This window comes from Ochotona curzoniae, unplaced genomic scaffold, assembly GCF_017591425.1.
Source record: "Ochotona curzoniae isolate NIBS_2020 unplaced genomic scaffold, NIBS_Ocur_1.0 contig_4148, whole genome shotgun sequence".
NCBI classification, from domain to species: domain Eukaryota; kingdom Metazoa; phylum Chordata; class Mammalia; order Lagomorpha; family Ochotonidae; genus Ochotona; species Ochotona curzoniae.
In genome coordinates this window covers 1119561-1134846 of record NW_024466146.1, presented here as the reverse complement: position 1 = coordinate 1134846, position 15286 = coordinate 1119561, and the positions used below count along the sequence as shown (strand labels likewise).

General features: G+C 44.5%; 1 protein-coding gene across 1 annotated transcript in view; it reads right to left on the bottom strand.

Moving 5' to 3' along the window:
• The window catches only part of FAM117B (family with sequence similarity 117 member B), an 87573-nt gene extending 72760 nt beyond the window's left edge, over window positions 1-14813 (bottom strand). Inside the window, exon 1 of the mRNA XM_040984456.1 lies at window positions 14106-14813. Within this exon, the coding sequence (XP_040840390.1) occupies window positions 14106-14724 (619 nt within the window). The 5' untranslated portion in view covers window positions 14725-14813. The remainder of the gene's footprint in view (window positions 1-14105) is intronic.
• Between the last annotated feature and the right edge of the window lie 473 nt (window positions 14814-15286).

Sequence of the window (15286 nt, the reverse complement as noted above, 5' to 3'; positions counted from 1 at the left end):
GCTCACACACCTGGGAAGGCAGCAGTTGGGCCCTGCCATGCGAAGGAGTCCTGGATGGAGCTCCAGGCTACTAGCTTCAAACCAAACCAGCCCTGGCAGTTCGGGAAGTGAACAAGCTAATGAAAAATCTGTCTTTTGCTTTCTGTCATTCTGTCTTTCAAATAAACAGAATTTCATGAAAAAAGAAAATATTCCTAAATGTTAGTGCACATTTTTAAAAGCTTCAAAATTAATGAATAAAATTAGAACAGAAAACCCCATTTGAAAATTTCAGCAACTCCTCCTCAATAACTAGATAGAAAGTCAGCAAAGACCCAAAAACTACCATCAATCGACTCAACCTGACATTTATCAATCACCATCCAATGACAGAATACAGAAGGGTATATAAAACATTTATCAAGTACATCATGTCCTAGGAAATAAAACAAGCCTTAACAAATTAAGAAGAAATTAAATTATACAAATATTGTGACTGCAATAAAAAATAAAAGCTACCTAGAAAAATCGTAAATACTTAAAAATTTAACAAAACTCTTCTAAATAAGCTGTAGATCAAATAGCCTTAAAGAAGTATTATCAACAGATTTTAAATGAACGTATTTAAAATGAAAACAACATGTCAAATTCTGGATCTAAGCTAAAAAACCTCCTAGAGAGGAATGTAGCATTAAATTCTTCTAATAGAAAACTACTCAAACCACTAATTTGAACTTCTATTTGAGAAACCAGAAAAAGCACAGGCTAAATTCAAAGTAAGTGGGAAGAAAAAATAATAAAAACATGAGCAGACATCAACAAAACAGAAAAATAATGTCATGAAGCCAAACACTATTTAAAAACAAAACAAGAATTGTACATGAGGAGTCAGGACCATGGCGGAGTAAGCTAAGTCTCTGTATACCATATGAGTGCCAATTTGTGTCCCAGCTTATAGTCTGGGAAAGCAGCAGAGGCCAGCTCAACTCCTGGGGACCCTTGCACCCACATGAGAGACCCAGGAAAGGCTCCTGGCTTTGGATCAGCTGAACTCTGACCACTGCGGCTACTTGGGGAGTGAACCGGTGTACAGAATAGCGCTGTTTCTTCCTTTGCTTTGTAACTGCCTTTCAAATAAAAAATAAATCTTTGAAAAAAATTGTACATGAGTATATTATATAATGTCCAAATCAGGATAAGTGTATCTCCTCAAGTGATTACTTTCCTTTATAGTGAAAATCATTTCTTCTGGTTTTAAAAATAGAATACACATTTATATAAATTTTTAAATCTCTTATATCATTCCAAGTTGAAAAAAATTTATCTGTGGTTCCCCTAGTGTGTAATAACACCAGAACTCCTTACTGCCATCTAATACAACTTAGTACCCATTAACTAACCTTTCCCCATCTCTCCCTCTCCTCTCTACATCCTCTGTTAACCACTGTTACACTCCCACCTTCCATGAGGTCAATGTATTTCGATTAAATGAGTGAAACCATGTGATACTCATCTTTGTGTAAAAGTTGGTTCTTTGACAGGTCTATAAAAATAATTAGCCTCTATCTAGACTAACAAAAAAGACAAATTTTAAAAAATGATTTCTTCATACTTATTTCAATTTTTTAAAATGACAGTGTTGGCCAGCGCAATGGCCTAGTGCCTGGAGTCCTGTACTTGAATGCACTGGGATCTCATGTGGACACCAGTTCTAATCCCAGTGGCCCCGCTTCCCATCCAGCTCCGTGCTTGTGGCCTGGGAAGGAAGTAGAGGATGGTCCACAGCCTTGGGACCCTGCACCCACATGGGAGACCCAGAAGAGGCTCCTGGCTCCTAGCTTCAGATCAGCTCAGCTCTGGCCACTGTGGCTACTTGGGGAGTGAATCATTGGACAGAAGATCTTCCCTCTGTCTCTCCTCCCCTCTGTATATCTGACTTTCCAATAAAAATAAATAAATCTTTTTAAAAAATGAGAATGTGTTATTTAAAAAATTGTCTGCTTAAAAGGGAAAGTTATAGGGAGGAAGAGAAGAGGCAGAGAAAAAGATCTACCCACTGGTTCACCTGTGAAAGGTTGCAATGGCCTGGCTGGACTGCTGGCCATGAGCCTGGAACTCCATTCAGGCAGAGACCTAAACATTTGGGACATCTTTTTTCACCAGGGGCATTAGCAGAGCTGGATCAGAACTGGAGGATGTCAGGACTAGAATCAGCACTCACAAAGCATATCTGCACTGCAAGCAATGGCTCAAGCCCCCTGCATTAAAATGCTGGCCAAGACAAATTTTGTCCCAGTAATTCGAAATTTGTCTTGACACCAGCTCTGCAGCACAGTGGATTGAGCTACTGCTTGAAATGTTGGCCCCAAGACAAACTGCCAAAAAAACTGAATAAAATAAAGGATGGATACTACAACAAATTCCACAGAAATTAAAGCAACAGCAAAGTGGGGCAGGGGTTGATGAAGAAAGAGAGAAAGAGCATTTTGAGTATTTTAGAATTTTACCTATAAAAAACCATGAAATTTGCTTTCTTTATGCCAATAAAAATTTTAAAGATATAATACTTGAAAGTTCTAAACTCTGGAACTTTGGGAATATGTGCTTAGCATAATATAAATAATGCATATGTACAACTGGACTGTCTGAACAATCCCCCAAAAATAACGGAGGCCAGAGTAATCCTGATTATGAATCCTGATAAAAGCAGAATTAAAAGAAAAATATTATTATTAAGTGATAATAGGGTTAAGACTTAACAACCTCCCAAACAAGGATAAGAAATACTGCGACTTTATGTCCATGAACATATCAATGCCTTAAAAGACACAATCCAGGGCCCGGCACAGTTAAAGTCTAGCAGTTAAAGTCCTCACCTTGAAAGCTCCCATGTTCCACATGGGCGCTGGTTCTAATCCCGGCAGCACCATTTCCCATCCAGCTCCCTGTTTGTGGCCTGGAAAAGCAGTGGATGACCACCCAAAGCCTTGGGACCTTGCACCCGCGTGGGAGACCCAAAAGAGGCTCCTGGCTCCTAGCTTCAGATCAGCTCAGCTCTGGCCACTGTGCTTACTTGGGGAATGAATCACTGGACAGAAGATCTTCCTCTCTCTCCTCTCAGCATATCTGACTTTGCAATAAAAATAAATAAATCTTAAAAAATTAAATCTATGGAAACACATTCCTCAAAAATTTGAAAACCTGAATAGTCCTGTATCTATTAAATAAACTGAATTTACATTTACGTATCTTCTGACAACGATACTACAGGTTAACATGGTTTCACTGAGGAGATTCTTGCAATAAAGGAAACAAAACTGTCAAGGTTATACAACCTCTTCTAGAAAATAGATAAAAAAGGGAACCCGTCCCAACTCATGTATGAGGCCAGTGTTACCTTCATGCCTAAACCAGAACACAATTATTACAACTCATGAAAATAGATGCAAAAAATGCTCAACAAAATATTAGCAAAAAGTCACTCTGAAAAGTTGTCAGTTTCTTATAAAAACAACCAGCCAGAAGATAGAAAATCTCTGTCTTGCCCCTCTCTCTGTACCTTAACTTTCAAGTAAAATAAATAAATCTTTTTTTAAAAAAAGTAACAAATCAAGGAAAAAAGTTACCAAGATTTATTTTTTTAAATAATTGAAAAGAAACTACACACACACACACACACACACAAAATATAACCATTATGAAATGATTTTACAGGAACAACTGGATACAGCCCAGAAGATCATAGTATAACAGCCAGTAAAATAAAAATATGGAAAAATAAAAACAAAAATATGAAGCTTTAAGAACACTATATTGAAGGGGAATAAAAATGATAATCCTTTCCATTCTCTTCTAAACTTCCAAAATACTATTATTTACTTACAAATATTAGGAGTTCTAGTATACTATGTCCCAAAAGTTTATGGCCTACTCAATATGCATGAGGAATATAACAGTATTTATGAAACTAATTAATAATATTAACAAGTACCTAAGGCAGTTCAAAATCTGTCATTATGATATTCTCTCATCTCCCTCATCCCTCAAATCTAATTAGTTAACAAGTCCTATCACCTGTTTCTCAAATAAGCCTCTATCATTTATATTACAACCATCCTACTTCAAAGAAATTAATCCTGAAAATAGTAAAAATGACAGTAAAGACATACTTTTCACAAATTTTTAATTCTAAAAGGTTAACCATCTAAAGCAAAAAAAAAAAAAAAGTAGCGCGGTTTTTATACGGTTTGTAACAGTGAATGCAAAGTCTTTGACAATGATAGTAGAAAGGATGACAGGCAACAAATAAAGTCTTAATATGAGGTTCTAATATGAAATATTAGATACTTTAGAGGTACAGAAAACCTATCATCCACAGAGCTCTACTTGACAGCACTGCTCTAGGACCATCACTAAGAGCTAACAATGAATAAAAACTAACAGTGGAGATAAAAAAGGAATTATAAAAAAATTAATTCCACAGGAAAAAAGGAACAGGCTTACTGAACTCAACTATGAACTGACAAATTATTTTTAATGTTATTTATTAATTCATTTTTTAAAGATACATTTACTTTTTATTGGAAAGGCAGACCCACAGAGGAGAGACAGAAAGATCTTCTACCCACTGGTTCACTCCCCAAGTGGCCTAATGACCAGAGCTGAGCTGATCCCAAGTCAAGAGCTAGGCGCCTACAGTGTGCCCCAGGTCTCCCACATGGGTGCAGGGTTCCAAGGACATGGGCCCATCCTCAACCACCCTCCCAAGTCACAATCAGGGAGCTGAATGGAAAGTAAAGCAGCCAGGACACAAATCTGCATCCATGTGGGATCTCGGCATGTGCAAGGCAAGGATTTAACCACTAGGCTACCACGCTGTGCCCAACATAAATTCTTAAACAATACCTGGCACTGGAAAGAAAAATACACAAGGTTCAACCAAAAAAATTACATCTTTAATACTCTGTCCTACAAATAAATTCATATTAAATGCAAAAAGTACATATAATATTCAACACAATAAAGATATCCAAACGCACAGCCCATAATCAACCCAGGTGCATAGTTACATATGTATGAGAGGCTTCAAATAATTAAGGAATAAATGAAAAGTTAATGCAAATTTCCCACCAACCTTTGACGTCTCCTATTTTTGTGCATTAACAGTTAACTGAAATAAAACAAACACTGAGCAGGATGTCTCAGAAAGACAAACAATGGAAGGATTGCTTGTATTCTCTATGATCTGCAATTTTAGCAGGTACTTTAAAAAAATTACCAGACTTGAAAGGCAGAGAGAAAGAGGAAGAGAAAATGCAGAGAAAGGGAACTTTCCATCTGTTGATTAACTTTCTAATGGCCACACTGGCAGGGGCTGGATCCGACTGAAGCCAAGAGCTTAAAACTTCAAGATTTCCCGTGTGAGCAACCAAGGCCCAAATATTTGGGCGATCTCCTGCTGTTTTTCTCAGTGCCTTATCAAGGAGTCAGACAGGAAATGGAGCAGCCAGGACTTGAACCGGTATCCATACAGGACACTGGTGCCACGGGAGGTGGCTTAACCTGCCCACAATACTGCTCCCAGCATGTATATATTTTACCTGCAAAGCTAAAAAGGGGGTGGGAAAGGAATAAAGAAAATGGGAGAGAGAAAGTGACATTCCAGCAGGCAGAATGATCTGTGTTGTTGGTCACTGGGGAATGAACTATCCAATGGAGTGTGTTCTCTTTCATACCCCAACTTTCAATAATACCTTTTCAAGTTTTCCAGAATGTTTTTTTCTCTAACAGGGAGATAAAATACCTCTTACAAGTTGTCTAATCAGCACATCAGTGTGCTGGGATCATCTCCACTTCAGCTCCAGCTTCTGGCTAGTGCACCTGACCAGCAGCAGATGACAGTCGCATATTTGGATCGCTACCACCCACGTCAAAGACCTGGTCGGAGTTCTGACTCCTTGGCTTCAGCCTGGCCCAACCAGGATGGAAGACTTCTCCCTCTCTTTCACTTTGCCTTTTCAAAACAACACTTAAATAAATGTAACAGAAAGGAGGAATGATCAAAGAAAAGTTCTCCAAAATGAAGAGTCTAGGCTGAAAAAACAGCCATAAAGTAATCAGCATGCTGAATAGGAGAACACCTCACACAGAACTTCCAGAGACAACATGCACACCTGCTCATTCTATTCAAACAGCTGAGAATCAGTGCACTGTCAGATTTTTGGAAAGCCATTCTAGAAGGTAGAAATTGAGGCTCTTTCAAAATTCAGCAGACAAATCATTTCTAACCTAGAGTTTTAATTCTATATTCAAACTGTCAAGAGTAGACATCCACAGACACTCAAGATCTAAAATTAAAACAGAAACCTATGTTCCCTCTCTCAAAGCATTGAGGACTATTTCAGCAAAACCAGGATATTCCAGAAATCAGTATATCTGAAACAGAAAAGAGGTGAAGGAGAGCCCAGCAAAGTTCAATGACCCCTACTAGGGTACAGATTTACAGATCAGGGGCTGGTTTGAAGTGGAATAAACAACTCCAGAAAGGATGCTTCTCTGAGTGGGAAAAACTGAAAAAAGATTCAGGATGTTTTTAACTTATTTATACATGTATTTGAGAGGCAAACACAGAGCAAGCTCGCACCTGATTTCCCCAATATCCAAAGTGCTAGGACTGAGCCAGGAGCACAAATGCAACCCAGGCCCCTCCTGTGGCAGGCCCAAAGGGCTCCATGAGCCATTACTGCTGTTGCCCAGGGTCTGTGTCTGAAGGAACAGAACTGGCACTCCAGGGTGGACACAGGCATCTTAATCACTAGCCTAAACACTGATAATGTTTTTGCCTAGGAAACTTTCCATTACCAAAAGTGTAAGTATGAAGTTGTCCTCCATAAAAAAAAATGAGGCAAACAACAACAACAACAAAAGAGCCATTTTAACTTCAAGGAGCATAAAAGTTAAAAAGGAAATTGAACTGTCTATTCTGCTGTAAATACTTAGCCATTATAATATTAATACTGATTATCAAAAGGAGATTATAACCACAATAGGACAGGATGATAGAGTTAACCCTACATGTTCCATAGTAGGAAGTCACAAAATAAATACACACAAACTGAAGGAAAACACTTCCTGAAGCAGTAACAGAAGTGTGTGGTTCAGAAATGTGTAGGCAAACACCAAAAGAAACCCCAAAGAGCTGAAGTGGTGGTCTCTAAGTAACAAGAAGTACAACTATAGGATGTGGCAGAAGAAAGTATCATTTGCTTACACATCCAGTGCCATCTGACACTCTCAGTTATGTGTATGTACCACAATAAAAATAAAATTTTAATGCAGAAATATGGTATTAACACAAGTATTTTAATTTTTTCAAATAACTTGGAGACGGAAGTAGCCGACTTTCTCAACTTCCTATCTTTCTACTGCTGAGTAACCTACCACACCCTGGCCACACCCTTACACCTTCCTCTACAAAGAGGAAAGAGTACTCTTAGCTGTCTTGGAGCTGTCTGAAGCTCCATCATGTACTCGAGCCTACGGCCTCTGGCATTTGCTTGCTCTATCTTCTCTTGCCATCTTCTCCTGACCTTGCTGTTCTCCTACAAAACTTACCCATATACCTAAAAATGTGAAGTGTCCCCCCATCTTAAAAACAGGAACCTCAGCACCCTTCATCCACTTTCATTTCTTCACTCATCACTTTGATTTGTGTCACCAACATGCTACTTAAACTGCTTTCTCTTAGAAATGATCAACTGACCCAAATGTGAAATTCAAAAGCCTATTTCTTCCAAGCCCAGCCTACTTGCTCTCTTTACAGCACTTTTACCATCTCCTCGATACACAACCTTACTTTTGACATTGTCAACATTTTCCCACCACTTCTACACTGACTTCTTCACTGACTTCTATCCATGAAACACTTGCTTACTGCCACAGTTCTTTAGTTTTCTCCCCATATTATCTATCCTAGTGATTAGGCATTTCAAGAAAAACTTTGTACACAAATGGCATGAAGCACATGTTAAACGAATGCTTGCTGGACTCTTTTTATTTTACCCCCAATTCAAATCATATCCCTAAGCCCTAAAACTAATTGCCAAAACTTACAACTGGATTTACTAATAGCAAAAAATAAATATTTCCAAGGCTGAACTCGTTTTCCTTTCCCAAATCTGCTCTTCCAGTATCATCATGCAAACTCCCATGCTTAATTAGGTCTCCCTTTCTAAGTCGCTGCATTCCTCAGGCTACCAAATCGGACTCTTCAATCTCTTAGCCATTTCCATCATCCCCAAATTCAGGTGCTCAATGTCTCCATGAATTACTCTCCTTCAGTATCTCCCACCTCAAACTCACACGCCAGTCATCCTAAATATGTTACATGTACATACATACACTCTTCTCATTCAAGAACATAAATACAGGCCCTGACACGGTGGCCTAGCTGCTAAAGTCCTTGCCTTGAACATGCCAGGATCCCTTTTGGCCACCAGTTCTAATCCCGGGAGCCCCACTTTCCCATCCAGCTCCCTGCTTGTGGCCTGGGAAAGCAGTAGAGGATGGCCCAAAGCCTTTGGATCCTACACCTGTGTGGGAGACCCGGATGAAGCTCCTGGCTCCTGGCTTCGGACTGGCGCAGCACCAGCTGTTGCACTCACTTGGGGAGTGAATCCTCAGACAGAAGATCTCCCTCTCTGTCTCTCCTCCTCTGTATATCTGACTTTGTAATAAAAATAAATGAATCTTTGGAAAAAAAAAAAGATAAATACAACTAATAATAAATCAGCTTTCAATGTCAAAATTCTTAGATGACAATGATAATATACAAAAATAGCTTTAAATGACAGAGTTCTTTCCCACACGTTATAAGAAACCTATCTTTGTTTTGGCACGCAGTTTCAGCAGCCACCAGTGCCACTGGCATCTCTCTAACATTAGTGTCAGTTTGAGTTCAGTGCTCCCCTTCTGATCCAGCTCCCTACTAATGTGCTTAGGAAAGCAGAAGAGGCCCAAGTGCGTGGGCCCTGCCACTCACGTGGGAGACACAGATGAAGTTTCAGACTCCTAGCTTGCACCTGATCCTGCCTTGGCCATTGCAGCCATCTGGGTAGTGAATTAGCATATAGAAGGTATCTATCACTTTACTCTCATTCTGCCTTTCAGAGGAAAAGCCATACAGGACTAATACGATATGTATGTTTTATACACCTCTAAGTTCCAACAACAAGTTATGTTCCTTCCTTTTCAACCCAAATCAAATGCTATTTCCTAGGAGAAATTCTATACCTTTCCTTACAGAATTATTCACTCTCAGGTGGGTTAAATCACTCCCAGTGTCACTCCAGTTTGTCCCTGGAGTTCCTAGTATTTGTTAACATCTTTGTACTGTAGAGTTAACCACAGACACAATAGTTCAATCAGAATTGAATATATTTAAATGTAGAACTTACAAGGATCTACTTTGCTCAGCACAATTCTGACAGACATTTGGACAATCACCAAGTAGGAGCTCACTATGACTTTGTCTCTCCAATAAATAAGAACTTAGAAGTGACTTAGTTGCAAAACAAATAAAACTAATTTTTTAAAAAAGAAAATTTCATATAATCAGCCAAATTGAGATCATACTGGCAATTTATTACACTAGTCACTAGGAACAGTAATAAGAATTAATAACCATTAGCTAAATTCCATACACAGCTACTATGTGCTGAATAATTTCTTGATTTTTTTTTTATCATTTGGCCCCTACCATCATTAAGTTTATCATCATCATCTACTTTTTTTAAAAAGATCTATCATATATTTATTTTTATCTGAAAAACAGAGAGAGAAAGGGAAGAAAAAAGGAAAAGAAAGGAAGGAAGAAAGGGAGGAAGGGATGGAGGAAAGGAAAGAAGGGGAGACAGAGAATCTTCCCGCTGGTTCACTCACTAAATGGCCACAACAGCCAGGTCTGGTCCAGTCCAAAGCCAGGAGCCTCTCCAGGTCTCACATGGGTGCTCGGACCCAAGGACTTAAGCCATCCTCTGTTGCTTTCCCAGGCCACAAGCAGGGAGCTGAATTGGAAGTAGAGCGGCTGGGACATAAACTGGTCCCCATATAGGCTGCCAGCAATGCAGGCAGAAGCTTAGACTACTATGCCATGGCACTGACCCTATCACTCAATTTATAGATAAGAAACATAAGAAAACTATTTGTCTCCCCACTCAGCATGACTTCTAAGTAGCAAAACATTGGTACTAAACAGACTGTCTACCAAAAACCTGTTCTCTTCACCTCTATGTGATTATATTTAGATCTCCATTTTAAATACATCTGACAATTTACTGAGGAAAGGAATAAAAGACACAGTCAAATAAAAGGATAAAAGGTCCAGTTTCCTTTTATAATGATTAACCACTTTGCTACGGAGAAATGGCAGGCCCTAATGATAGAGTGTTGAAAATATCAGAGGGGCTGGCACTGCATCTCACAAGCTAAGCCAATGCTGTCATCAGTTCAAGGCCTGACTGCTCCACTTTTGAGCCAGATCCCTACGAATGTGCCTGGTGAAGCAGCAGAAGACAGCCTAAGGGCTTGGTTCCCTGTGCCCATATGGGAGATCTGGAAGAAGCTGCTGGTTATTTCACTATTTGGGGAAGGATTCAACACATGAAAAATTTCTCTCTATGACTTTAAAATAAACAAATACATATATAATATTTAATATTTTTCCTATAGTTTTATTGGAAAGGTAGATCCACAGAGAAGAGAAGACAAGAGAGAAAGATCCTCCATCTGCTGGCCCACTCCCTGCAATGGTTGGAGCTGAGCTGAATCAAAGCCAGCAGACTCCTCCGGGTGTTCCACATGGGTGCAGGGTCCCAAGGCCTCAGGCCATCCTCCACTGCTCCCAAGACCATAAGCAGGGAACTGGATGGGAAGTGTAGCAGCGTGGACACAAACCAGTGCCTACACGGAATTCCGGTGCATGCAAAGTGAGGATTCAGTCACTGAGCCATTGCAACAGGTCCTAAAACAAATCTTTAAAAAAAAAAAAAGATCTGCCAGAAATGGTACTTGGACTACATTATACCAGCCAAAAAAAAAAAAAAAAAGTTGTAATCAGCCAATGACTAGCTAGCTCTAACCCCATAAATAGAAAGATACCAAGCCCTCCAATTTAAAGACTTTGAGATACCGGATTCCCTAACAAAGATGAAAGATCCAGCTTGCCCAATATGAAACCTAGAAGGGAGCACTTAGACGTAGGTGACACTTGAATCTGAGTCATGTGAAACTTACAAAACTGTATGAGGTAGATTCTTCTACACTACATAAGGATTTTAGATTTCACTAAGACTATAAACCGTGGGAGTCAAAAGAGGAATCCGGTGATTACAAACACTTTCACATTTAGTCGTACAAAACAGCAAATGATTTACTTCCAACATTGTGCATACAATCAAGAGTTGACATAAAAATACGTGTCCCACCCCTGCATGGATGGTCACTAGAGTGAAACAAGCAGACACTGCTGGCAAGAAGGCGAGCAGCTATTCACACACGAGTCAGATTTCATAACACGAGTTTAGAGAGCTGTATTGGTGGCTTTTTTCTATTATTTGTGGGAAAGGGAGAAAAAAAATCAAAGATGACAACTGATTTTATATCAAGAATATCTCATGAAAGGACGAATCTCAGAGGACAGAGCTTTGAAAAACATGCAAAGTAAGTGTATGAAAAGCTTGAGGTCTCAGTCAACAGAGACATTCTAGAGAAGAGCATCTTCCAGGTCAGCGCTGGGGTCAGCCCAAAGCCCAGCTGCTCTGCTTCTGATCCAGCTCCCTACTAACGTGCCAGCAAAGGCACTGGAAGCCAGACCAAGTCCTTGGGACCTTGCCATCATCTCAGTGGAAGACACGTGTGTCACTCCTGGCTTCAGTCTGGCCAATATCTGGCTCTTGTGGCCATTTGGCGAGTGAACCAGCAGGCTGAAGATTCACATTTATTTTTCTCTCATCAGCAGATGGAAGATTCATCCCCCCTTCCCTGTTAGCCTGCTTTTCAAATAACACATGCACACATCTGGAAACAGAACATCTTCCATTAAACTTTGTCAATATTCATTAACCCAGTTTGTACTGGGCTTCTCTGCTTTGTCTCACACAACTAACAGCAGAGCCAGAATCTGTCACCATCCTGGGAGCCCCACTTCAGCAGCACTTCCCTCCCTCCATCGGACACACTTTCCTGGCTCCAGAGCGTCAAACACAAACTGAAGCCATTTTGCTTAGATTAAAGAGTTGCTTCCAAAACTAAGCACACCTGGGCCCAGCACAGTAGCCTATGACTAACGTCCTCGCCTTGCCCACACCGGGATCCCATATGGGCACTGGTTTGTGTCCTGGAGGCCCCACTTCCCATCCAGCTCCTTGCTTGTGGCCTGGGAAAGCAGTCAAGGATGGCCCAAAGCTTTGGGACCCTGTACCCACGTGGGAGACCAGGAGAAGCTTCTGACTCCTGGCTTGGGTTGGCAGAGCACTAGCTGTTGCGGCCACTTGGGGTGTGAATCAGAGGACGGAAGATCTTCCTCCCTGTCTCTCTCCCCCCTCCTCTCTGTATATCCGACTTTCCAATAAAAATAAATAAATCTTTAAAGAAATAGAAACTGAGCACAACTAATTTCAGTGTGCTCTGTTATTTCTCAGGTTCTCCTAAACCTTCCTTGAAATAAGTTTCAAGTAACATCCATCCTCTCTCCATTTCTGAAATCACTGCACCTGATGTACTTTTCTGAAATCACTGCACCTGATGTACTTGGGAAGCAAGGACTGGGCTCACTGCCTGAGGTTCCCAATCACTCCACCTGCAAGACTAACAAACTCCCACAGGCAAACCTGTGTGTGGGTACAATTAATACATAAACTACTCGGTTCTTTCATTGGATTTGGACAAGACAAATTTTAGCCCCTTTTCTCACAATCAGAATTTCTGTCTAGGTACTCCTTTTTGCATGACTCCACTGGAAACAACACCTCCATTTAGAACCTGTCCCAAGAAAGCAGCCAGGCATACAGGAAAATAAAATATGTATCAGATCCCTACAAAGAGAGAGAAAAACTCTGGCTTTTGTTTTCTCACATTCGAAACAACAACAAAAAAAACAGTGAAAGAGAAATACTCCCAGGCCCTAGGCCAAATTTCACAAATCTTCCAAAGCAATCTTGCCCAACTTCTCACTTCTTGTACCATTGAGGAAACACAAACCCCTTCTTCAGTCTCCTCGGCGATCCGAAATCGGCCCCGAAAACAGTACTTTGTGGCCCAGAAATACTCGGCCGCTGACATGAGCTCTACCAGCATCAAGCATGTCATTAAAACAAAGTGACAGCCACTCCTGGCCTCACCACCCCCACCTGGACCAAGAGAGAGCAGGCAGCACCCTGGGTTCCTGAGTTTATACTTAACGCCGACCAGCTGCGTGTCCCCCACCCCACCCAGCACAAGGTTAGCGGTGGAACCTCCACGGTCAGGGCCACTGGTGGGGCTGCGGGCGAGGGGAGGGGAGGGGAGGACAGGGGTAGGGGAGGCTTGCCAAGGTTGGGCCACACCGCCCGGCCACGCTGCCTGGCCACACTGCCAGGCCACACTACCTGGCCACACCTCCGGCCACACTGCCTGGCCACACTGCCTGGCCACGCTGCCCGGCCACACCGCCCGGCCACACTGCCCAGCCACACTGTCCGGCCACGCCGCTGGCCACACTGCCCGGCCACACCACCTGGCTACACCGCCCGGCCACGCCGCCCGGCCACGCCGCCGGCCACACTGCCCAGCCACACTGCCCAGCCACACCGCCTGGCTACACCGCCCGGCCACGCCGCCGGCCACACTGCCCAGCCACACTGCCCGGCCACACCACCGGCTACACCGCCCGGCCACGCCGCCCGGCCACGCCGCCCGGCCACGCCGCCGGCCACACTGCCCAGCCACACTGTCCGGCCACACTGCCCGGCCACACCGCCTGGCCACCGCTCGCTCCCAGCCCCGCCCCCGGCCGCCCGGCTCCGCCGCAGTCCCCGCGCGGCCGCGACAGCGCACGCCCTGGACCCCTTCCCGCAGCCCTCGGCACGTACCAGCTTTGCAAACCGGGGCGCTCGGGCTCCTCTTCTCCGGGGACACTCGGCTCTGCTCCGGGGACCTCCTCCGGTGGCGGACCCGGGCTGGGGGTGGGGCCGCGCTCACCTCGCCGGTCCACAGGTGGGTGGGCGACGAGGAAGGCGGCGACGACGACGACACGGTACCCAGCAGCGGCGGCGGAGGCTGCGGCCGAGGGGGGCTCCCTCGGGCCCCCGGCGCGGCGCCGCGCGTGGGGCTGGTGCCTCGCGTGGACGTCACGGACGCGCCCGTCTGCGTGGCCACCGTGGGGCTGGTGCGCGCGGCCGTGCTCCCGCCGCCGCCGCGCGTGGGGCTGGTGCTGCGTGAAGCGGTTCGTGGGGCCCCGCCGCCGCCGCCGCCGCCTGAGGGGCCTGAGGCGCCGCCGCCACAGCAGCCGCCGTTGTTGTTGCCGCCGCCGCCGCCGCCGCCGTTGCTCCGCGTGGGGCTGCCATGTTGCTGCTGCTGCTTCAGCTGGAACGGAACCGTCGCCCTCATGGGCTGCAGGCGGCTGCCGGCTCCCCCGGCCGTGGCGACCGTACTGGCCCCGACAGAACCAGCCGGCGTGGGGGACCCATTGCGCCTCACTCGCTGGGACATGGTCCCCCTCCCCACCTCCCACTCCCCAGTGACTGGGCGAGACGGAAGGCGTTTGTTGTTGTTGGGTTGCGAGGGGAAGATTCTCGAAGCCGGAGGCAAGACCACCCCGGCCCCGCGATGGGGTGACGAAGCCAGACTCCGGGGTGCCGGGGGGTGGGGGTGGCGAGCAGCGGGCCGCGGCCAGCAGCAACGAGGTGGTGCAGCCGTCGCCGCCGCCGCCGCTCCTCATCAACAATAGTGTCTCCGCCGCTGCCCCCGCCCCTCGCGGGCGTCCATTGGTGCAGCGTCAGCCGCGCTCGAGCCGCTCCACCGCGCCCATTGGTTGCGAGCAGCTCGGGTCCCGGACCCCCGGGGCCTTAGAGAGCCAGGGTTTGCGCGGAGACCGTCTGCTCTTTAAAGAGAGAGACCCGCCCCCCGGGGGGGAGGGGGTGCGGAGAGGACGCGCCGTGCGTGTGTGTGCGTGTGTGCGTGTGTGTGTGCGCACGTGAGAGGGCGCGTACGCGCGGGGCTGACCACGCGCATCTCCTCCTGCATCCCGCACGGAACCCCGGGGGACCCAGAC